The sequence below is a fragment of the Talpa occidentalis genome, unplaced genomic scaffold (genome assembly GCF_014898055.3).
Source record: "Talpa occidentalis isolate TD23 unplaced genomic scaffold, MPIMG_talOcc4v2.1 talOcc4.2, whole genome shotgun sequence".
In the NCBI taxonomy this organism is placed as follows: Eukaryota; Metazoa; Chordata; class Mammalia; order Eulipotyphla; family Talpidae; genus Talpa; species Talpa occidentalis.
This window is the reverse complement of record NW_023602073.1, coordinates 147,235,564-147,261,453: the sequence shown is the minus strand read 5'-3', so window position 1 is coordinate 147,261,453 and position 25,890 is coordinate 147,235,564. Positions and strand designations below refer to the sequence as shown.

Below are 25,890 nucleotides of genomic sequence, written 5' to 3'. Positions count from 1 at the left end.
ATCTCTAATGTCTTTTATTAGCCACTCTCCACACACCGACTAAGCTCTCTTTGCAGTTTTCTTTGCTTACCAGTTACCAAAAAAACAAACGCTACCATCTGGATTGCTCACTACTCCCAAATATGCCTTTGCTTCTCCCACTTGATTTTTACTAGTCCCACTTAATCTTCCTAGAATGCCTTTTTTCCTACTCAAGCTGCCCTTGGAGATCAACACCAAGTCCCATAAACCCACTGACATCTTTCTTAGTCCTGCGAGTTGGAAGTGATTAGATCCATGGCATGCAGCCATGGATTACCTTACGTCTTTTTGATTAGTCAGTAGTCTTGTCTATATAAGATAAGTGTGTCTTTGCATCTTAATATATTTGCCTGGCCCGGTGTCAGGATTGAGTTGTGGCAGAGAGGAATCAGATCCAAGTATCCAGTTTGAGTCATGGGGTACTGGGTAGTATTGTTGCAGATATTCCTAAAATTTCAGCTTTTCAATAAAGGTTTATTTCTTACTCAGGTCGCTGTCTAGCATACACATCTTCCTTGATGGGCAACTGTTCCTTCAGGAATCCAGGATCCTTTTAACTTTTGATTCTGGTTCTTAAGGTCCTGGAAATACTCTTCACCCAGGCAGTAGATAGGAGAAAGATGGGTTGGATTCTCCCATTAGAAGCAGAATATTCCTACTTTGTATGATCTGTTAAGTTATTTTTTTCTGTCTCTTGCCATTAATTTATATGAATTTTTTTTAGCATTTCAGGCCTCCAAAATAAGCTTACAAATAAAACCAAATAAAAAGTCCTGCTTTCAGAAAGTGGGGGAAATCTGTACCTGTTTCTGAATGACTTCATCATAAACTGTTTCCACTGACTTTCTTTTTTTTTTAAGATTTATTTATTCATGCCTACAAGACCTGGGGCACAGGCCAGAGATGTGGGGGGTGAGGGGATCCACCGGAGAGACAGTGGGGAACAGAACAGGCAGACTGACGAAATACACTGCTGAGGGGAGCAGCGGGCAAGGCAGGAGAGGTCTGCTGTGCCATGTGTGTTTCTCCCTGGCTGGCCGGGGATTGAACTCGTGCTGCAGAGGCTTCGGATAGCTTCATAGTGTGGTGCTTAACCCCTTGTGCCACCAGGGAGGCCCTCCACTTACATTCTGTGTGACACTGTCACAATGTCCACTCAACTTCCAGGGAGCCTGGGAAATATTTTCAGGAGGAAAAGAAAACGCTCCTTGGTGAATGTCGCATCTTTATCACAGTCTTCACTTCTGGTTACCAAAGATCAGTTCCTTCTATACTAAGAACATATTCTATTCCTCCCCAAAAGACCCAGTCCAAAGATGCACCCAGCTACTGTGCCTGTCAGCTCAGTATTTCTCAGTTGGGTGCAATGAGATTCTTTCCATCAAGCCTGGAGGCGACTCCTCGCTGGAAGCCTTGGTCCACCTATACACTCAATGTTCCATGATGGAGTAAGGGCAAAATAACTCAATAAAATCTCCAGAGAGGGAGGAAGAAGGATCACTCTCTCCCAGCAGTTGTAAAACCCTGCTGGGCAGACCTGAGATGCTTCTACAATGAAGGGCTTGAATGTTGTCTGTTGTACCTACATCTGCTTCCCGGGAACTAACTTTCCATTTTTCTCCATGTATCCTGGCTTTACCTTCTGGGAACTTCTTCCCATTTATTCTCCTGGGCCACATCCATAGGGCACTTTAAGAAGCTTATCCTTTTGGTGAACTATTGCATGTCCGAGGTACTTGCTGTTAGTGTGCGTACTGTTCCTTCCTCAGACTTTCCCCAGGGGCTGTGCAAATGGAGAGCACTTCAAGGACCTCTATAAAGGGCACAGGAAGAGGTAAGAAGGAGCTCAAGTCTCCAAATTGGTAGGTCACCTACCAAGGAAGATGCCTTCATTGGACAGTGAGTGAGATAAGAAATAAATTTTCATTGTGTTGGTTGAAATATTACGGTTGGAAACTTGAACAATCACAAGTTTTTGTTTTTTAGTTCAGGATTGTGATTTCTTTGGCAGTAAATTTGTCTAAAAATATAGAGCAGACTTTTATTCTATCCACTTTTGTCAGTTCCATCTGCTTGTAACCACATTCAAAGCCCTATCCAAGCTATGATTCTTATTTTCTTCTTTGTATTGTGGCCTCACTCTCATGATCTATTGGTGCCTACCTTAAGGCTGTTTGGAACTGAAATCGTGGTGGAGGAGATAACAGGCTATCACTGTTACCCTTTACTACATGACTGAGTTACTTTGCAAACCATAACTTCTTTTTTTTTCATTTTTTTAATAAATTTTATTTTTATATTCCCCATACAATTGCAACTCCCTTATTTTGACCCCCATCCCTCTGCTCCCCGCCCCCCAGCCCCCATAGAGTGTCTCTTGTTCGTAGTTATTTGTTGATTTTGATATTTTCTTTCTTATAGTTATTCTTTTTTCCTGGTCCCTTATTTAAGTTTTCTAGATTCCTGCTATAAGTGAGACCATCCGGTATTTTTCTTTTTCTTTCTGGCTTATTTCACTGAGCATGATCCCTTCCAGCGCCATCCATGTGACTGCAAATTGCATGTGTTTATCTTTTTTGAATGCTGAGAATATTCCATGGTGTATATGGACCACATCTTCTTGATCCAGTCATCTATTTTTGGGCATTGGGGTTGTTTCCAAAGCTTAGCTATTGTCTTTTTTTATTTCGTCTCTTAATATTAAGTGGCCAAAAGCAGTTGACTTTTCTAAACTTCTAAGACTATTCATCTTTGGGATTTCCCCTATCCCATCTGTTTCTGCTTGAGAACCACACTATTCTTGCCTGTGCTCACCTGTATCTTGTAATAGCTTATAAGGGCATTGTCACTTCCACTGCCTACCATCACTGAGTCTTTCTGCTAACTTCCCTAGCTCTGTCTTCTAAGGTATTACAGACCATGGTGTTGCTAGACATTTTGTGGTACTGGACAGGACTCTCTCGCATGCTATTATAATTTTCTTGCTACTTGGCATTAAATAAGTAAAATTTTTTATGGCAGTACCCCACTTCCAGGAAGAATTAATTTATTGCTTCACCTAGACTAACTGCAATGTCAAATAGCCATCCCACATAAATGGTCTAATTATTTCTTATTCAGCTTATAGTCCAAAGTGGGTGATTCTGTCTACAAGCTCATTCAGACATAGAGAGTTGAAATAATTGGGTTCAAGATCACATAATTGGTAAACAGTGGCACCAAGATTTGAACCCATGCTATTGGGCTGCTCCAGTCCTAACCACTCTCATCTCAGGCAATCAGTTTTGAGATAGTCACTCAAATATTGCATCTTTCACAATATATTGCTTACTGTTTGGCATCTTCAGTATTTTGTTTTACATGTCAAAGTGTTTATATGGAAACCCCTTGATCGTGTAAATATTTATGAAGTGTCAGCATTTCAGAGCATGTGCTGAAAGATTGTGCAGCATCAGAGATCAGAAACTCTTTCAATACAAGTAAACCTGCCACTGTTGATTTTAAACAGCACCTTAATTTACAAACTTCCTTCTAATCCTGTTGTGCTTTTTCAGGACAGCTAAACTAAGTGTCTTATATTGATCTGCTAGATTTTCTCAGCTTCCTTTATAGAAGGAGAGGCAATGGGATAACACCATTTTTAAGATTATTTTTTAAATATACTAGGGCAGCTTTTATCTGCACACCCTCCCCAGGGCCCTTTATTTCTGATGTGGAGGGATGGGTAGGTACTTCCTGGCTTCTGAAAAAAATAGGTTCCCATTTCTGTAAAAGAAACTTCCAGGATGCACAATGAGTCCTGCCCACCTCCCTCCTTATAAAATGCAAACAGACTGTATTTGAAGGGGGTACACAGCAGAATAAGTCTTCCTCACAAAGGAATGCTGAAGTGCTCTGAACTCTAAACCAATGTAACTGGCAGAGGAGTTTGAGGCAGGCCATCCCACCTCAGAGTGGAGTCACGGGCTGGTTGTTTGCTGAACTCCTTCTCACCCATGACTCAGTCTGTGCTTCCTTTAAAAGTAGCTCGTTCCTTCCATATCCTTGTGTTTCCCAGTCTCAGGACTACTGCATGAGTTTAGACTAATCTTGTCTTATTGTGGCGATGTTACCTCCAGGGTCTTTGGAGTCTTTCTTGATGCTGTGGTCATCTGTAACCTTCTGAATATAGTTGCAGGCACTACTCTTACTGGCTCCTGAAGGTAGTATAGAGCATTTCCACAGGACTCTGAAAATGAAGCCCATACCCCAACGTGGAATGACCTCTATGGACAGTAAAGGGGGACTTTGTATCTGGAGGTGATAAGAATGTCCCCAATCTTCAATGCCCATGGAGTGTGTTAGGGGGGCAAGGGTCCACTTGCCACAGCCACCTTGTCTCCTGTGATGACGCTAGTGAGAGACCCACGTATACAACCCATGTCAGTCATGTCAGTCCAGGCCATTCAAATGATTTACCAAAAATATCCATGGGACCATAAAATATAAGATTTTTTTTAAAGATTTATTTTATTTATACAAGAGCTGGGGCACAGGCCAGATGCACGGGAGGGTGAGAGGATTCACCAGAGACAGAGTGGGGAACAGAACGGACAAACTGATGAAATACACTGCTGAGGGGAACAGCGGGTGAGACAGGCGAGGTCTGCTCGCCATGTGGGTTGCTCCAAGGCCGGCAGGGATGGAACTGGCACTGCAGAGGCTGCGACAGCTTCACAGCGCTGCGCTCAACTGCCTGCGCCACCAGGGAGGCCCAAATATAAGATTTTTATTTATTGCACAAATCCTGGATTAACTCAAGTGTTTAGCCCAAAGTAATTTTTCCCATTGAAATGCTAGTGAGTTCATTCTTCAGGAGACATTGGCATAAAATTCTTTTAGACTCAAAACACTATGAAGAATAGGCAGGTACGCCAAGGCAGCTCCACACCTTGGGAATTCTCCAGGAACCCTCAAAGTAGAGACAAACACTTCCGTGTGCATGAAAGGTGAACCACAGGGCGTTTGTACCACCACGTCTCCATCATCTGTATGCTATGCTCAAACACACACAGACACACACACACACACACACACACACACACAGGTGTGTCTGAACCATTGCTGAGGGCTCCGTCTATGCCCTTCTGTGTACTGAAGAGCAAGCAGTCTACTGCCCATGGGTAATAACTGCTAGCTAGAAATTATAGGATATCCAGCAAGAAGAGGCTGAGAAGAATATACTCTTGCTGGCAGTTAAGAACATGCTCCTCATGGGAAAATATGGGAGACTACTGACAAGGGACGAGAAGAAAGGAGAATTGTGAAGACTCCACTTTCTCAGTTCTGAACTGAACTTTTGCTCACAGTGGGGGGTTGCAGCCTCCCTCCCACTCTCGGAGGCCTCCCCTGTGGTCCTGCAGTCTGTTAAGTAAACAGAGACTTTTACTGAGAAAGGAACATTTCTCTATTTTGGCTATGAGTTGTTATTTTTAATACTTCATCCTCTAAACATGTTCTCCTATCCTTGCTTATTTTTTTCACTAGAAAGAAAATGTGCTACTTTGAAAAATTCAACTACAGGACAAGAAAAAACTCATTTCTAGTTTGTTCTCCCTGCTCCAGGCCAAGTCCCCATTTGATGTGATCACCCTTTGAATGATATAACTTTTGAAGATTCCCTTCTACTGGCGAGAGCTTCCATGTACCCTAATTTCTGCAATCAAAACAAAATGCCCCATGCCAATAGTTCTCTGCCTACTTCTTGTCCCTTTTCAATTGGTGCAAAGGCCAATCTGCGTGTGAATGTATGTATTTATCAAAATCTTATAGCTAACATTTAAATAAAGCCCCTAATGTTTGCTGCACACAATTCTAAGCTCTTAACATAAACACTCATTCACCGTCACCTGAGAATACACTGACGGTTTCTTCCATGTTGTCATGGATCACATTTGGAGGGACTGACATCAGATGTCAGGGACTTTCTGTCCATATGTGCTCTAGGGTGTGCGTCCCCCCACATTGCAACTGTCTTTTCCCTGCTCATATTCCAGATCTCTTTCTTAAGCAGGCCCCTGGCTTGCTTCTCTGTTCCCTAATGCCTGGCACACAGGCTAGTATATAATAGGCTCTCAGTAAATTTTTTTTTGGATGGGTTAAACTAGAAAAAGAAAGGAGGAGAAAGAAAATGTCATTGTTGGAATTCTTTCTTCTGGATGGTTTGTCTTAACAGTTTGAGTCTTAATTCCTTTATTTGGAAATTGGAGAAATATCACTAACCATAGAGAACAGCTGTAAGGAGAAAATGAATCTATCAAAAGTATCTAGCATATTTCAAGTGGGCATATTTAGCATATCTAGCATATTTCATGTAAAAAGATGGTTTATTCCATAAACAGTGTTAAAAAAAAAAAACTAATCAGCTGCCTGAGAAAGAATACTAATCTAAACCTCTGTCTCACTTATTAAACCAAAGTAAACCCCAAATGTTGATTACACAACTCTGTGAATATACTAAAAGCTATTACATTTTACACTTAAATAGGTGAATTATATGATATGTGATTATATTACTATACACTTGATATACAAGTAAATCCCCAAAGATGGAAGATTTAAACAAAAAAAAAAAAAACCTTCAAACTATATCAGAAGGTATCAGAAGGTGTTTTTTAATTGTTATTGGAAGGAGAGATGGCCTTTACATGCAAGATACACTATTCTTTTTTTTTTAAAGATTTTTTATTAGTATTATTTATTTTATACAAGAACTGGGGTACAGGCCAGATGCACGGGAGGGTGAGAGAATTCACCAGAGCCAGAGCGGAGAACAGAACAGGCAGAATGACAAAATACACTGCTGTGGGGAGCAGCAGGCGCCACAGGAGAGATCTGTGCACCATGTGGGACCCTCACCGGCCAGCCAGGATTGAACTGGCGCTGCAGAGGCTGCGGGGAGCTTCATAGCGTGGTGCCCACCAGGGGAGGCCCAATAGACTATTCTAAATCCATAAATGAAAAATTGGATTATGTAATAAATGAATGTTTTTCAGAAGCCATCTCAAAACAAAATTAAAAGAAAAACATGACAAGCCATTAGAAGAGCATTGAAAGCACATAAATGTTTATTACTGTAATATATAAAGTGCTCTTAAGAATCAATGTGAAAATGATGAATAATCCCACAGAAAATTATGTGCAAAGGACAAAAGCAGGCAGCCCAGAGGAAGAGCTTATATCAATATGTTTTCCTACCAATAGCATAATGGTATACAAGTTCTTTGAAGCAACATTTAAATAAGTCATCAAAATTAAGAAAAAAGTAAGTCCTCTGATCTAGCAAATCTGCTTCTAGGAATTTATTTAGTAGTTCTCTCTATACATGTGTTGAGTGTTATAGACATAAAATTAGTCATGAAATGTTTGTAACAGCAAAATATTTGAAATCAAAGTAAATATTAGCTGACAAAGAAGTGGTTAAAGAAATAATAGCATTCAGTGAAAAACGGTGCAACTGTTAAGAATAGTTGAGGAAGAACTCCAAGATACCTTAATAAGAGGAAATAAAAAAGGCGTGAACAATGTCTCTGGTGTTCATGTTTGAAATGAAATGATTTTGTAATTTACAAGTATATGTCTAGACTATGCATTAGACCATTTTTATTTCTTTCTGACCCCCTCAAACATACCATAACCCACCTCTAGCTTGTGAACAACAACAAAAAAATGGATTAATTCCTTTCATGTGCATTATCTCATTTAACTTCTGTAACAACCCTATGGGGGAAAAAACACTAATAGTTAAAAAAATATTACATGCAATGAACTTTGAGTTTGCTTATTTAATAGTTGCAACTATCAGTGTGAAATCTTTGACACCAAGGTTCTGTTGTGCAAGGAAAAAGCCCAAACTTCTGACAGCAACGTAAGACATTCTTCATCTCCTGTCCTTTACCGTCTTTCCCAGACTCATCTGTCTCCTCGCCTCTAGTACATGCTTCCATTTTTTTTCTTGCTCCTCCTCTTCCCCTGTTCAGGGGGAACAGTGACACTTTCACGCTTTCCTTCCATGAAGTCTGAAATTTCTTAATCAACTCATGCTGCCTGCCAGGCAAGTCCTTACCTGTCATTCTCAGCAACAGTCATGGTCCAGCACAAATCCTGTCTTAGTTACCACAGTTTCTACCACAGTTTCTGTGCCTAGCTGTATTACTTCAAGGCCATGAGCATCTTGACAGTGGAGGCCCTGTTTTCATGCCACCACCCTCACAAAGTCGAGAATTTAGTAGCAGATCAATAAATATTACACAAAATCATTTACCTAGTCATTTTGATTATGCATCGACTGAAGAACCCTACAGCAATATGTTGAACAGCTCTCCTAAGAATTTGAAATGAAAATGTTTTATTCATGGAAAATCTTTTTTTTGACTTGCCTTAGAATTCAAATGCATGTTCGTGCTCCCTGTAGGGAATGGGCTGAATTTTTTTTGGTTACAGATTTGAAGCCACGGATTTTCATGAATGTGAATCATTCCATGTCCTGTGGAAACTTCTCTGTCCTTCCTCCTTTAGTGCTTTTCTCTCTTCTTCTTCTTCTTTTTTATTTTTTTCTGTTTTCATAGGAACCAGGGGAAATGTGTAGAGGGCATGGTGGAGATTTTTGACATGTTGCTGGCAACCTCGTCTCGGTTTCGTATGATGAATCTCCAAGGAGAAGAGTTTGTATGCCTCAAATCCATCATTCTGCTTAATTCAGGTGAGCGGATAACAAATCATTTGTTTGTATTTTCAGTCAGACGTGAGCTTTGCACTGCAAAGGCATAGTCACCCATTGAAAGAAACCAATGACACACATTTGAAACGACCAGGTATTGCAGACTGCTTGGGGTGGTAGAGCTCTGCGGGGCAAATATGATGACTGACAAGCCAAAATGGGAAACTGAATCCAATGGCCTTTTTGTTGAAATAGTTGCTTCGTTTCATAGGCACTGGGGATGTTTGTATTAAAGTGATACTTAGAGGGGCCTCCTCAGTGGCGCAGTGGTAGAGCGCTGGGTTGCGAAGCTGCCTGCAGCCTCTGCAGCGCCGGTTCGATCCCCAGCCGCTGGGCGAGGGTCCCACATGGTGCGCAGACCTCTCCTGCCGCCCACTGCTCCCCTCAGCAGTGTATTCCGTCTGTCTGCCTGTTCTGTTCCCCGCTCCGGCTCTGGTGAATTCTCTCACCCTCCCGCACTTCTGACTGTACCCAGTGCTTGTATAAATAAATAAATAAATCTTCAAAAAATAAATAAATAAATAAAAGTATTCTTGGTATTAAAATTAAATTTAAAAAAAAAATAAAGTGATACTTAGATAGAGACCAATGTCTTGAAGTCAGAAAGTAAGTAGATCAAGTACCTGAAGACTTATGACCAATTCTAATCCCTAGATAAGAAAAGAGCTTCTTCAGGCAGAACATGCTTCTGATAAAAATTAATTCACTGAAAGATCTGATTTGCTCAGAAGTAGAAAAACCTAGTCCTAAAATGCAAGAACATGGGACGCAGTGAATTGCCTGAGCTAAAAGAACAGATTTCCTTTGGGCTATGGTGTCTAATTCTACAGTCCCTTCCTGGTCATATGAGAACGCTTAGCTTAGAGCAGCATTTGTTTTTTTTAATTTTCCTTTTTGGAGTGGGATTGGCTGTTGCCCGGAGTCACTCCAGGTCGCCCAGATGGAAAATGTAGCTCAGTCCGACTTAGCACCCTGTCTCCCGCCAGCCCCTACACGTTTGGAACTACACGTTCATCTGCAGTCCTCGGGGCCTGAAACTCAACAACCGGGTGTCAGCTGCCCCACCAGCCCCCTTTGCGGGGTCCTCTACGTCCACCCCTGCCTGACCTCAGCCTCAGCCTCACCCTCCATAGAAAGCAGAGCCATTGGGAAGCCCGACGCCTGGGTTCCACTTAGTTTCTCACACCTTTCCCTACAGTCTCAAGTTTCCCACGAGCTGAACAGGGCCTTGCATGGCTCACCCAGGACAGGGCTGGGTACTTCCTCCTCTTCTCAGATGTTCTGTCTCTTCCTGGTGGATGCCAATTCCTCCCCACCTCCCCCAAGCAATTCTCCGCGGCTCTTCCCCATGCAGGTAAGCCCTATCCCCTAATGGGGGTCGTAGCAATCACTCTCACTTATCAACTGATCAATGGAAATCCGCACCATGACCCCCGGCAAGGACTGAATGACAGCGTGAAGTTTCCTGAATAAATAGTGTGGTCTGTGCTGAGGCAGAGATTACCACTGTGTTCGAGTTTCTGTTTCCACTCACACGCATTGTGCTTTTCATTTTAGCCATTTGTCCTGCACATGGAAAGGTCCAGATCCCACAATGGCTCTTTATTGGAGGAGAGTTCTGGGACAGGTGCCACGCGGCTGCCGGTGCCAGGCCCCGAACCTGCCCCTCCTTCAGTGGAAGGCTGGCGCACCTGCCGCCTTGCGTGCGGCCAGGCTGTTACCTCAGGAGAGCAGGCTTCCCAGGGCTGGGACTGTCTTCCCCCACTTTCCCCGGGACATAACACCTGGGCAGGAAGTGAAGTTATCGGAGTTGTAGAGTCAACACAGGTAGCTGCTGTGGTCTCGGAAACCAAAAATCGTTCCTTCAGATCTCTCCAGCCTTTTCCTGTGTTCGTGTTCTGTCCTTAGACAGGGTGTTTTTAAAGGAGAAATGTTATTTTTAATAAGCAAGATTTTTACCATCCAAATAGTGAATTCCTAGGCCCAGGCTTCTTAAATCCCAGAGGAAAAAAGTTTCCACCCTCACAAGAGAATTTTTTCTTATTAAAGACTGGTGCCAGCACCTCAAAAGGCACTTTCCAGCACAAGCCTGAGGCCTTTCTTCCAGGGACTCCTGCTCAAGATGGCTCAACATGCCCCTCGACCCTTGTTCCCTGGCCTCCACCTCCGGATCTTCTGTGAGCTTCTTTGCACCTGAAGGGTTGGGCAGTTGGGGACATACAAGGTGCTATGTCCCCACAGAGCTTGCACTTGTATTTTTCATGAGAGATCAGCCTGGCAGCTCATCATTGGTGTCAAGGGCCGTGTTGTGGCTTGAGAACAGTAACAAAACAGAAACCATTGCTCCACTGAGAATGTGAAATCCCTCTTCTCACTACAAAAGGGAGCTTTGCTATGGACAAGCAGATCTGCTGCTGAGCACAGCTCCTGTGTGTCTCCTGTTGTTCCTGGAAAAGAGAATCCAAGCGGACAAGACTGAACACCCATGGTGTGGCAGGGGCCTCCACATTCAAACAGCAGGCAGTGCAAAAGCATGGCCACCATTAACAGTCCTTTCTCATTGCTGGAGGTATGGCTTTTTCTAAACATCTGCTGATTCATTGCTCTGAACTGGGGCAACTCTTCACCTGTCATGAAAAAAATTGCAAAGTGACTCCAATGCCAGGAGTCTCTGACAGAAGCCAAGCTGGAACTCATTCAAGGAACCTGAGGTGGAAGATACTTTACTGATCCCTGGGAAGCAAGACCTCAGTGTCAGTGTCCTGAGTAACCTTGGGGGTAGTGGAGGGTCCCTGTCACTGGGTGCTGCAAGGACTGTTCACTTGGCCCTGACTGTTGGGCAGAGGCCTTTGGGGAGTTGAAAGATTGTTGTGAGAACCTGCTAGGAATGTCTTTCTGGACACCCTGAAGGGGTTTTCTGAATGCCAGCTTTTCCATGGGAAGCTTTCTTCATGGCTATTTGCGAGTAGGAGATATCTGTCTCATTTAAGAATAATTTATGACTGTCCTTGCAAAAGCCTAAAATGATCCATAGAACAAACAGTTTTTCCACTCGCCACCAAAGGACAGAGACATTCCTGGTTAATCCAAAGATGCCTTAGTAAAATCAATGCCAGCTTCAAGGCATTCTGAGAACTGCTGGCTCAAGAGGGTTCAAGATGAGGGCAAATGCGAACACGAGAGAGGAGCTCAGGGCAGAGGCTGTGAGGGAGAAGCAGAGAGAGAAGAGAGGATTGGGGTCACATAAGGGGACCGAGAAAGAGACTCTGGCCTTTGACAGGGTTAGGGGTTAGTTAGGCTTCTGGCTTAAGGTTATGGTTAGGGTTAAGATTAAGGGTTAGGATTAAAGTTGAGGATTAAGATTAGGGTGTAGGATTAGGAGTTAAATTTAGGGTTAAGGGATGGGATAGGGTTAGGGTTCTTTCTACCTTGTGTGACTTCAGTTCTCATTGGTAATTCTAATAACTTCTCTTGCTTTCACACCCAGTTCAAATCCCTCCCAAGTCCACATGAGCTTTCCTTCTCTAGACAATTCTAGTTCTTAGTACGGACAAACTAGCATTTGGTCAGTTGCTTGACTAATTTCATTCATCTGATCAATAATGTATCATTTGTTAAGTTTCTTACATGAACACTGTGTCAATGATACCAAAAATGTCACATTTTATTTTCAGTTTTAAGCTAGATTGGTGCTTAATGTATGTGTGTCCTAATTTCCCTATTAACTATTATACTTTTACTTTTGCACTTCGTAGAATTTTCCCTAGAATTGTCAGGTATTGTTAGGCTTAGCAGATGCTTTTTCTGCTTGCCATGAGCAGGGTGACCTGGAAGTTCCCATTTTTCCTGCGCTGCCTCTGCTGTGATGGAGCACATCATCCTTTTCGTTACATGGAGGATCTCTATAACACCAAGCTATCACCGGGTAGGAGGAGTACCCATCTTGGGGGTTATTGTGAGATAAAGAGGAAATTGTTTAGTAAGTGTCTAATTGAGTTTCTGGGACACAGTAGGCCCTTGCTCAGTGATGCCATCCTCACTCATGGGAATCTCTGGTTTGAGGTGAGTCAATGGGTGCCTTTTATCAACATAATGAAGTGAAATCACTCCTCTTGCTACAAAAAAGGGAGCTTTGTTTTGGAAAAGCAGATCTGCTGCTGAGTACAGCTCCTGGGTGTCTCCTACTGTTCCTGGAAAACAGAATCCAAGAGGACTCTGAATGGCGATGGTGTGGGACAGGGGACTTCCACAGTCAAAAAGCAAAGAGACTTAAAGAAATATTCGAGACTGAAGGAAATTAATAACATTAGCACCTGTGATTATGCTCCTGAGACTTTGTTGTGTTATTTATAATAGTTTGAGAAATTTCACATGGGTGGTTAATCCAAAGATGCCTTAGTAGAATCCATGGCAGCTCAAGGGTTATATTTGAAATTTAATATTGGTGGACCCTAGTAAAAAGTGTGGCAAGCTGCTGCCACATCATGATGGGCTTTTCTCTTGCATTCTCCCCACCCCAAGTATGAGTCTCATAAACCCCCACAAGTGTCACATGACACTTTCACTGATTGTTTTTCAGGCTCAGGAAAACTCACAAGTCAAAGCTTAATATGTATAAATGTACAACCTTTAATAAATGTTTGGTTTGGTCTTCAAATTCAATTTAATAATAATAATTTTTACTGCTTTCTGAACCCCCTGATGGCCACACTTCTTTATATTCCCAAGTAATTCTGAAAAGTCGCACAACTTCCACTCGATAGTATTTTTATCCAACTGACTCCCTGGAGGGCTTGTCAGGTCCCTGATCTCAGATCCTCTGTCCCCTGTTTAATGTTCAGGAAGCATTTATTTCATGATTAATTTTATTAGCTTCTCATCACAAAGAATATTTCTTCTCTCAGGAGGTGAGTTCTCTGCACTCGCTCCATTAATGATTAGATAATTATTTGGAGCATTTCTATTTTTAAGTTTAGATAAGACAAGACAATAATTCAGAGTTCCTCTATTTGGCTGAGAGAACATTTTAAAAACATATTGACTATAAACACTAAGGATCATTAATTCTCCACAGTTGAAGGTTTCTGGCAGGAACAGGCTTTGGAAATCACAAGTAGGCACGTTGTCTGATATACCCATTGTTGTCACAGTGAAGATTTGATTGTGTTCTCTCTTGAATTCTTTGTCACGTCAAGCTTTCTCTCCAGGGAGCCTGCTTCTTGCCATTATTTTGAGATAAATGGCACTTCATAGTTATTAAGTGGTTCCTTGTCTCCTCTCTGGTTTACCAGACTCTGTAGACTGTCACGCCAACTTTTGGAGCATTTTCCTTCTACCACCGTGGCCCAAAATAAGTCTCATGGTCTCTGTTAATTTCCTGAAAACTTGGTGTGCCATGTATGGACTTTCTCATCAGACAAAGCGAGCATTTAAGAGAAGCAACTATGCCACTTAGGAGGTGTTGGGCACCCCTGGGTAAGCTGCTTCCCTGAGCCTGGTATAGAAATAATGACACCTGTCTCACAGATTGTGACTATTGAGATAATGACCACCTAGTACCTGGCATCTAATACACACACACACACACACACACACACACACGGTAGTTTGCTTTAGTCACACTCTAAATACAAACAATTCTGACTCTTGCTTCTATGAAAGAAATCACTATGTTCTTCTTAGCAGATAGTAAATTCTTGCCCGGGAATTCTGATGCAGGGTTTTGCTGCTACTGAAATTAAAAATCTGCCTTCTCACAACAAAGATGTCCTTCTCGTGGCCAGAACCCAGTAAGATGGAGTGGGTTGGGCCCTTGCAGAGAAGCCTTAGAGCTTCTAATGTAGTGAGGGGACCAACCAAGTGCCTGTCATCGGGAGAAGGATTGGCAGTTCTAATGTCACGAACTCCTGGGTTGGGGCAGAAGACAGCCGCTGCTGGGAGACAGAAATCCTCCCAACATTCCCTATTTTAGGAGCAACTTCCATTCATGCTCACAGCCTCAAGGGAAGGAGCAGCTGCTTTTTGCTCTATGCTTCCAAGAGCACTGGCCAGAGGGAGGCCAACTCCCAGGGCCTTGATTCAACCACAGGTTGGCTGCCTGCAGCAGGGTCCAGAGATTATGTAAGCAGGGTTCGTAAGTCTGAGTAATGTTGTTGCCCATTTTATTTTTTTTATAATAAATTTTATTTTTATATTCCCCATACAATCACAACCCCCTTATTTTGACCCCAATCCCTCCCCTCCCGCCCCCTAACCCCCATAGAGTGTCTCTGGTTCATAGTTTTTTGTTGATTTTGATTTTCACTTTCTCATAGTTATTCTTTTTCCTGGTCCCTTATTTAAGTTTTCTAGATTCCTGCTATGAGGGAGACCATCCGGTATTTTTCTTTTTCTTTCTGGCTTATTTCGCTGAGCATGATCCCTTCCAGCTCCATCCATGTTGCTGCAAATGGCATGTGTTTATCTTTTTTGAATGCTGAGTAATATTCCATGGTGTATATGGACCACATCTTCTTGATCCAGTCATCTATTTTTGGGCATTTGGGCTGTTTCCAAAGCTTAGCTATTGTAAATAGTGCTGCTATAAACATAGGGGTGCAGGTGTTCTTTGGAATTGATGTTTCTGTGTCCTTTGGGTAAATCCCTAGGAGTGGAATTGCTGGATCCTATGGAAGCTCTGTGTTTAGTAGGTCCAGAAATCTCCACACAGCTCTCCATAGTGGTTGCCCATTTTAAAACAGGGAGAGGGATGCCACAGACTCCCCCAGTGCTGATTTAAAATGTTCTTTGTGTTTTACCTTTGTTGACATGTGAATACCATATTTATTTTTCATATGGACCATTAGGTATAAAATGCATATAACACTTTCATAAATACAAAGCCAAACCAATTCACCGATTAAATACAAACTGAAGGGCAAACTGATGTTTTTGCCAACATTGAGTTGCTGTTCACCACTTGCTGGGACAAGACCTCTGGTCTGCTGGCCCACCAAGCAGCCTTGTGATTCCTCAGTTCTACCGCCACTCACCTGCACTTAGAATGACTGCAGAACCTTTGCTGGTGCAGCCTTTGTCAAGAGCATACCATGTATGTATTATGCTTGCGTCTGCTCTGTCTGTATTTATCTAAGATAGTTAAAGTATAACTGCTCAGGCAGTCATAAGCACTGGAGGGAAACATGTTTCTTAGGAAACAGTCCAAAACTATTTGGATTCTCTAGCTTGGTGCATCTCAATACTCACAAATTTCAGTAATCTGAGGGTCTCTGGAAAAACCCCATATGGGCATCCATCTCTGGGTATTGTGATGTAATTTGTTCAGGGTGGGACCTGGCCCTCGGTATTTGTTTAAAGCTCCCCACGATGACTCAGATCTTACCAGAATTGAGAACCACTGATCTAACTGATGTTAATATCTTAATGATATGTCTTAGACTCTCACTGAGATCAATGCATATGATTTTGAAATCTGAAAGACAATTTAAACATCTGAAAAAATATATGAAATAAAATAATAATTAAAAATAAATAAATAAAAATAAAAATATTAAACAAAAAAAGAATCCTTCTCAGGAGTAGGGGTGCCCAGTTTGAAAACTAATGGTGCAGTTGCTGGAAGCTTCAGCTAAATTAAAACATTTCTCTAGTGCGTGATAAAACCTGTCACTTTGCTAACAGTGAGGGAGCAACCTTGGGTGCCTAGGACCGTGCCAGGCACTGGAGACCCAGAAATGGCGAGGGTGAGTCTTTCACACCCTGGGAGGGGACAGGGGCACAGACCCTGAACTGTTCTGTCATCATTGGCAGGGCTGTGATGCAGGCACCCCAGGGGCTTGCAGGGACACCACAATAGAGAACTTCCATGTGGACCAAGGCTTTAGCTGAGTCCCAAGGGTGGGTAGCACTTAGCTAGAGACAGGAGAACGGTAGCAGGGAAGTCCTGCTTCTACCCTAAGCTAACAGTGGCAGCTCATCAAGCCACTGGACCCTCTCGTCTGGTTCCCCCAACTATTTAAATAAAAATAATGATTCTAAACAGTCTCGTTAACCCTGGAGATTTGCTGTGATATCCCTAGATAATTTAAAAACATCAGCTACTAGCGCCATTATTATTATAGTCTGCTTTTATTCAAAAGGGAAAATATTAAGTGCTCTGATGTCCTACCAAAATTTTGATGTCAAGATCTCCTTGCTCTAATTAGAGAGCTAGAACTACAATTGGACCCATGCTTGGGAAGATGCAGGCGCCTCTTCCTACACCCTGTCCTGCACCGGAACTTGGGTCTCAAAGTGTTTTCACCTGGAACTGAAGAAAACCCTGGGAAAATAATGGCCTGATCCTACTGATTTCTTAAGCGCAGAAGTAGATGAAATATTATTTTCAATGGGATTTTCTTTGCCCTCCAAGATGCTCACAAAGCAAGTGAAAGTCATAACTGAACAGGTTTGCCTTGGTGAGGCCTGGGATGGGGCCTCAGACTCTCTTGTCCAGCCTTGCGTCGACACCAAACATCCCCACCCTTGCTTGGAAGCCCAACTTCTGAGTCCAGCCTTGCCCCTTGGGCCCCTGGCCCCCTCCCTGCTTTCTGGGGGGTCGGGGGAGATGGACAAACAAGCTCCATCCGCAAGCTCCGTCTCCCCTTCTTTTCTCCATGGTGTCACTGAACCCACATGAGCTTCTGCCTCCTTTGATACTTGTCATGCTTTTGTCCAGGTTGGCTGAGGTGACCTCAACTCTGCTTTCTCTGAGTTTTTATTTTCTATCAGTTTGTTTGCCTTTATTTTCTACCATATAAAAAAAGAGAGATTTGGACTTGGAATAAGAGTCTCTTGCTCTTGTATTACAAGATACATCAAAATGGCCACATAGTGGTGACCATTACCATTGAACTGAGAGCCGTGGCTTGATAAGCTCTTGCTTGTTAGCTGAACTACCACTTCTTGAGGACTTTCTGCTTTCTAGGCATGGAGCTAAGTGCTGGAAATGCAAAGCTGCCTTCAGTCACCTCATCTGTAAGATGGGAATAAGATGGGTTCCTCCATGGTCGTCCTCTGCGGCCCCAGGACCCGCAGACATGCAACGTGATGATGCAGTGGTTGACCAGTGAGTCCCTTCCTTCCAGCCGACCCCATGGTCTGAAGAGAACAGAAATATGGGGAGATAATTAGTCTTTTAAAGAGTAAAACTGTGATTTGGTTAGTTGAGGATTATAGAATGTATAAAGAAGGACATAAAACCCACTTGAGCAGCCAACCATGTGGCCATTTTTAAAAAAGATTTATTTATTTACGCATACAAGAATTGGGTTACAGGCCAGAGATGTGTGGGGTGGAGGTGAGCGGATTCACCGGAGACAGAGTGGGGATCAGAATAGGCAGATCTACTGAAATACGCTGCTGAGGGGAGCAGCGGGCAAGACAGGAGAGGTCTGTTGTGCCATGTGGGTAGCTCCCTGGCCAGGGATGGAACTCGTGCTGCAGAGGCTGCAGACAGCTTCCCAGTGCTATGCTTAACCCCTTGCACCACCAGGGAGGCCCCCATGTGGCCATTTTGATGTATCTTGTTGTAGTACAAGAGCAAGGGACTCTAATTCCAAGTCCAAATTCCCTTTCTGCTACTTGTTAGTTGTATGAACTTTGGGCAAGTGGCTTAACTCAAACCCAATTGTTCTTCTGTTTCCTTGTCCATGAAATGGAGATCACAGCAGTGCCCAGCTGTTAACACAGGTTGGCTTAGAACAATGTCTCCTGCACTGACATTCAATTCCTCTTGGGCACTATTTCATTCTTTTTTCCCTACTGCGTGTGTAGGTATTCATGTTCAAATTGATGTTTATACATTGTGATTAGGATTGTACACATGTGTTATCTTTTAAAATAAGATTTGAAATGACTGCATAATCACTCACAAGGTTATTACAACACCTATTCTAACAGATCTAATATTGTTAAACACTCCAGTGATTTCTTTTTTAATAATTCTAAATAATGCTTTCTGCATTCTTGGAATACTCTTCAGCCCTGCCTCCCCTTTGATTATGACTTTGCGTGTGTTTTTAGAGGTAGATTTACTGAGTGAAAGGGTGTAAACATCTTTAAGGTTTTACATATACGTTGCCTTCTATTTTGGAGAGTTTTACTGACCACATTGTCCCATCAATGCAAACTTATCCTGCAGTAGAGGAGGGAGGTGGTGGAGGTGGGTGCAGACTGATGGTGGTCAGAGAGCCTGGAGCTCACTTTGGCCCAGCTGCTTCCCCTGCTGCGAAACTCCCACGGTCAGGAATTTCTACACAGGCTATGGTGTAAGCATCCTATTATAAAGATCCCAAGTTCAGCCCTTTTGAAACAAATTATGGTCTTAGAGAATTTTGTTGTATTTCATCATCTACATAGGTGCTAGTTGTGTTGATTTTAAGTTTTGTAATTTACGTACACACTATAATGGTGAACAGCTTTTATTCCAGCCACTCACTCAGGGTGTATGAAGAGTTGGCATTTATGTCTCACCTTCTATCTTTGGTTGCTTTGCCATTGATTTTTTTAAGGTAAAATTTACAAAACCAAAGCCAAGAGGTGGAATGGCTGTACGCTTCTGGAAACCTCCCCTAAGGAAGGACAGCCTGGGTCTCCCTCTGCTTTGTTAGCACTGAGTTCTGGGGCTCTGTGTGATTGACATGACCTTTCCTAATCAACATGAACTTGGGAGTAGCCGTTGCTGTGTGACTCCCCTGCTGCTCCAGCTCCAGCCTGTCTCTGGTGACCAGGGAGCTGCTGGTGCCAGGGCAGCCTATCTAACCCTATGAGGCCCCAAGAAGCAAACCCAGTCCAGTCTCCAGATTTTTGCTACTGGACACAGACAGTGGCCAGCTGCACATCCTACTGCAGTCGGTTCCTGGGCTGGCTAAGCCTAAATGTTAGGAGGACATGGGCAGGACCAGTTGATTCTTTACAACTGGCATCAGTAACAGCAGTGAACTAAACCCAGAGTCTAAGATTCAACTCATCTTGAAAGGTGGCGCATCCGCCTTTTCTCTTGTGATACCAAATGACGCTCTCAGCGTGCGAGAGCAAACTCTTCCCATTCAGTCAGAGGCAAACATAGCAGCCTGCAGCTGAGCCCCTCTCTGCTTCATGCACCTCCCACTTGACAGGCCTCTGAGGAGGACAGACCGTCAGTTTTCAAGGCTTATCTTCTTTCGTGCTTCGGTACACAGTCAGTGATGGGTGATATACCACAGGTGTTTCCAGCTAAGAAAATTATTCACAGAAGCTTAAGCCACACAATTGTTAGCTCCCTTTCCTGGAAAAATGACAAGACTTCAAGAGTATCAGAAATATGAACTGTCTGAGGATGATAGAAATTATTATGAAAATAGTAATAAGTAATAGCTCTGCAACAAGCTCCTTATTCCTTGGAATATCCATTCACTAACTAAACTTCCTTCTCATAAGCCCAGGTGTTGACAACATTCAGAAAATAATAGGAATGAAAAGGGACCTTGATTCTGAATTTAAGTAGCATTTCCCTTAATAAATTACAAAAGTAATACCCAAGGCCAAGAACTTAGAAGTACAGAAAAGCCAGCACAAAAACTAATGTCCCCAGTAATCCTGATTGCACTACACAGACAGAATCATGGTTAGCATTTTGGTGAAAGTTTTTCGTTCGGGGGGCTCTTAGGAGGTAATGTGTGCTCTGTTCCCCTTCCTTTCTGTTCCCCATCTCATACCCTGTTCTGAAAAGCTACATCACCTGCAAATCATTCCAAGAGTTATTAATTTTCTCAAATATCTCTGGAGATGCATCTGTTGGCTGTCATTTTCAGTTTCTCACAATTCTTGAAGTTAGGAAATACTTGGAGCAGCTTTACAGGCCTAGGCCAGGAGTGAGGAGCCCTGGGCCAGTGCTAGTTTGAGCCCTGCCATTTATTTACCCACAGAGCGTCCTGGGCAAGACCAGCCAAGCTCCATGACGGACACCCCATCCCTCCTGCCTTACCATCTACTTGTTTTGGTTCCTTAACCGCTCTCTCTCCCATGTAAAATAACTGAAGTATGTTGGCAGGGAGTGGGAGGGGGTTACATTAAAACATTTATTTATATGTTTGCTTATATATTTTATTTATTTAAATTTATTTATTTATGCATACAGGAGATGGGGTGTAAGCCAGAGGTGTGGGGGTGGTGGTGAGATGATTCACCAGAGAGAGTGGGGAGCAGAGCAGGAGTAGCTACTGACATACACTGCTGAGGGGAGCAGCGGGCAAGGCAGGAAAGGTCTGCGCCATGTGGGTAGCTCCCTGGCCAGCCAGGGATTGAACTCGTTCTGCCAGTGACTGGCGATAGCTTGCTAGCACTGTCTTTAACCCCTGCACCACCTGGAAGGCCCTTGCTTATTTATTTTAGAGCAGATTTAGGTTCACAGCAAAGTTGAAAGGTAGGTACCGAGATTTCCCACTTGCCCCCGCCTTTCCCCAAATACAAAGCTTCCCATATATTAAAATCCCACACCAGAGTGGAACATGATGGTGGCCCTTCATCCACACACCAGTCATCACCTAAAGTCCATGCGTTATGTGAGGGCTCACTCTTGGCGTTGTACATTCCCTCGGTTTTGACAAATGGCTAATGACATGATGGTATCAGACAGAGTGGTTTCACTGTCTGGAAAGTCCTTAGTGTTCTACCTCTTCATCTCACCTTACTCCCTAGTCCTTAGTCTTACTGTCTCATTAATCTTGCCTTTTCTAGAATGTTGGCTGGAATCATGCAGGGTCTAGCCCTTTCATGTTGCTTGAACTTAGTAACATTCATTTAAGATTCTTCCATGTCTTTTCATGGCTTAATAACTCATTTCTTTTAAACTCTGGGTAATATTGCCTTGTCTGTTTTGCCATAGTTTATGTATCCACTCACCTGTTGTAGGACATCTTGTTTGCTTCCATGTTTTGGCAATTGTGAATAGCAGCACAGGTCTTTGTGTGGACATTTTCAATTCATTTGGGTAAATACCAAAGATTGTTGGGTCATATAGAAAGAGTATGTTTAGTTTTGTAAGAACTGTCTTTGAAAATGGTAGTACCAGTCCTCATTCATACTTGGCAAGGAATAGTGCTCTTGTTTCTCTATGTCCTTGTCAGCATTTGGTGTTGTCAGTATCCTAGATTTTAGCCATTCTATTAAGTGTGCAGTAATATCTCATTGTAGTTCTAATTTGAAATTCTCTAATGACAGATGGTTATTTGCCATACGTGTATCTTTTGTGAGGTGTCTATTTAGGTCTTTTGTCCATTTTCAAATTGTGTTCTTCGTTTTCTTATTGTTGAATTTTGAGGTTCATTGGCTATGTTGCCTGAGGCCTTGATCAGTTATGTCTCTTGCAAATATTTCTTCTAGTCTTTGGCTTGTCTTCCCATTCTCTTGAGGTGAGAGCTTTCTTCTTTTGATGTCTTGTATTCCAAAAAGAGCATCTAAGCCACAAAACATGGAACCACAAGACATAGAAGGAGAGGCTGAGAAAGTGGATTCTGGTTCCCCTCTTGCTTTAAAAAGAAGTTTTCAGGGCCTCCCCGGTGGCACAGCGGTTGAGCGCTGAGCTGTGAAGCTGCTCGCAGCCTCTGCAGCGCTGGTTCAATCCCTGGCCACCGGCGAGGGTCCCACATGGCGCGCAAAACTCTCTTGCTATGCCTGCTGCTCCCCTCAGCAGTGTACTTCATCAGTCTGCCTGTTCTGTTCCCTGCTCTGGCTCTGGTGAATTCACTCACCCTCCCATGCTTCTGACTGTACCCAGTGCTTATATAAATAAATAAATAAATAAATCTTTGAAAATAAATAAATAAATATAAAAAGAAGTTTTTACCCAGTTCACATGTGAAGGATTCGTGACATAGGTTCACCTTTTTTTAAAAAAAAAAGATTTATTTATTTTTATGCATATAAGAACTGGGGTACAGGCCAGGGGTGCAGGGGGTGGTGGTGGTGAGAGGATTCACCAGAGACAGAGTGGGGAACAGGACAGGCAGATCTACTGAAATACACTGCTAAGGGGAGCAGCGGGCAAGACAAGAGAAGAGAGATCTGCTGCGCCATGTGGGTAGCTCCCTGGTCAGATGGGGATGGGATCGAACTCGTACTGTAGAGGCTGTGGACAGCTTCACAGTGCTATGCTTAACCTCTTGCACCCCCAGGGAGGCCTCCAGCTTCACCTTTTAGAGGGAATTTTATTCTCAAAGTTATTTTCTGAAATAAATGAACTAAAACACTTTTAAAATCCATAATTTTGAAGTTCTGGATCTCCTTTTTGAAAAGTAATTATAACCTTTCTCTCTTTAAGGAAAAAATGAGATAAAGCTGTCACAGCCATGCAATACTTTTCCACACAATTTCCATCCACTGTAGAACTCACTTGAAGCAACAACTTATACCTAAAGAATAAATAGGTAACATCTACATGTCCTCTGATCTCACTGAAAAGTGATTTTTGACACTAATTAATTTTTTGGAAAGTAATCATAGAAATATCAGCCATGTCACTTCTCAAGGAAAATAGGAGAAAATATATGTGAAACTTTGTCACTCTGGAAATAAATAAGCAAACCAGAACAAAAAAAAAACCATGGCCTTCATTTATTCATGTCCAAAGCTGAACATCAAAGCACATTTAAGCACTGCTGTTCAACTTAGGATAAGATGAACATGTGCATTTTGGCAAATTACATATTCTCAGAAAATATGCTATTTATTTCTGGACTTGAGGCTAAGTCAGATGAATGTTTGATGGTGTTTTATAAATATGTTTATTGATTTGGCAGAGGGTGGAGAGAAGTCTTTCTCACCATCTTATTCAGTATATTGCCTATACTAGAGGAATCCCTAGTGCCAAAAGCTTGGAAATGGCTTCCTATATGTTGTGTGTTGCAAAGGGATTAAACCCATAATTGACACAATCTGTAAAAAGAGAAAAGAATGTGAAGAAAAGAATAAATCCAGGAGTCAGATGACCTAGCACACAGAAGTCCATCTGTACAGTTCCGAGGAGTAGGCCATAAATTTGGCACTAAATTTCCTCTACTTGGCCAAAGCAAAGAGAGCACATTCCATTTTAGAGTTTGTAGGCCTTTAATGAAATAAAATAGACTAGTTGCTCAAAATAAAAACTCTCCTCTAGGCAAATCTCTACAAAGTTTGTTTCTTACATCCAGGGGTGATAAGGATTGTACAACCGAGAATTTGTGTTTAATTTTCTGGTATAAAACTAGAGTGCAGATATTTTTGGTTGCAAGTTATGAGAAGATCCATATAATCTGATAATCAGTGGGGCAGGTGTTGGGGTAAAGGCTTCCTATGAAGTTGGTAAACTGTGCGGAGTATGAGATGGGATAAGCTCAGTCCTTACAATGGCACCAAAAAGAGTGAAGGTCAAGGTTTGGGCAGAAGCATTGATAGGATTGGCAGGATTCATAATGAGGAGAAGGAAATGTTCACATGATGTTTCATCTCACAATGTTCTAGATCATGAGTCTAGACTCCAATCTGCTTGTTCTTGGTCATTTTCTTCCCTAGATGTCTGGTATGGAAATCCAGGTGTGTTCTGCTCACTGCTACTGTGTAATAAATTATCCCAAAATTTAATGGTTAAAAAAAAGTTTAGATTCTATTGGTTGTATATTGGGATAGGGCCAGAGGGAGTGGATTGACCCTTCTCCATGATATCTGTGGCCTAGGGACTCAGATCGTGAAACTCATCAACTAGGGGTAGTTTGATAGCCATGGATTTGAATCATCTTGAGATGTCTTTATTCACATCCTGCCAATGGATGACAGCTGTAGGCTGGGATATTAGCTGGAACTGTCAACTGGAGTGCTTATATCTGGTCTCACTGTGTAGTCTGGGATTCTTCACAGCCTGATACCTCTGAGGAGGCAGCCAGCGCTCCAGAGACAAGTGCCCCAGCTGCTGTTGCATGGCTGGGTATGGCAGTCCCGACAGCCATGTGGCATCATTTTCATCTCATTCTATTGATGACAAGCAAGTTATGGATCCCCCAGACTCAAGGCCTAGACTGCACATCTCCACGAGAAGGGAGGCTCGGTCATGTTGTCGAGAAGCATGACGGATGACAGAGATTTTTGTAGTCCCTTTTAGAAAATACAATCTGCCCCAAAATGTGAGAGCCATTTCCTGCTCTGGGGTGTTGTTTCATTGTCCTTCCAAGACTAGGCAAGAGATGGTAAGATCCAGGGAAACAAATTCATTTGGGATTTTTTGGCCTGCCTTTTCTGGGAAAAAATCATGAAACCCTCAAGCTTCCTGAGAGCAAGCCGGCTTCCTGAGAGCAAGCCGGCTTCCTAGAACTAGGAGTTCCATGTGGAACCTTGTGAACAAAATCTTCTGTTGATGGGCTGCACATTTCCATTCGTGTCTCATCTGAACATCTTTTTGACCTCAAAAAGATAGTAACTGCCTGGGGAATAGGGAAATAAGAACCTTGGCTGTCTCATAATGTGTTACAGATGTAACTAACAAAAATAAGGCTCCTGAGCAAAGTATAGCTCCATAATGGCTTTTCCCTAAAAGGTGTAAGGCTTTTACGATACTGTTTATTACAAAAATTAAGAACTGATTTCATGTATAAAAGGGAGATGCATGACTGCCACTTCAGTTATTTTTTGGAAAAGTACACATTTAAGATTTCTTCTCAAGTCTGTTGAATCAGTATAACCATCTGAGATCATTAAGGGATTTGTCTTTTGAATCAAGTTGAATGCATTATTATACCAAGTAGTCATCTTCTAGAATGTCTATTAGATTTCACTAAACTTTTGATTAAATTGATAAATGTCACTGAATCATTAACATAAGTGTTCATGGTTGTCTGTGCCAAGAAGGCACTTGTGGCTGCACAGTGATGCCAAGTGAATGGGGCCACCATGTTCCCAAGTTGTGTTCTGGCAAGAATGCTTGTCTTCATTGTGACCTCTCTCACTCTGAGTCCACACAGAAGAGGACTTGGATGAATGGGTGATCTTCCAAAGGCTAGTAACTGCAAAACTGGGTGATGGACAGGTTCTTTTACCTTTCAGCTAAATAAACATACTTCGGTAGA

General features: G+C 42.6%; 1 protein-coding gene across 6 annotated transcripts in view; it reads left to right on the top strand.

Annotated features, from left to right (window-relative positions):
* ESR1 (estrogen receptor 1) overlaps positions 1 to 25,890 on the top strand; it is a 385,356-nt gene that overhangs the window by 342,438 nt on the left and 17,028 nt on the right. For 5 of the 6 annotated variants that reach the window (XM_054697951.1, XM_054697952.1, XM_037520654.2 and 2 more), the window contains one exon: positions 8,628 to 8,761. In XM_054697951.1, coding sequence (XP_054553926.1) covers positions 8,628 to 8,761 — 134 coding nt within the window. Of the gene's footprint in view, positions 1 to 8,627; positions 8,762 to 9,977; positions 14,931 to 25,890 lie in introns of those variants that run through there. The other variant, XM_054697953.1, reaches the window with a different exon arrangement.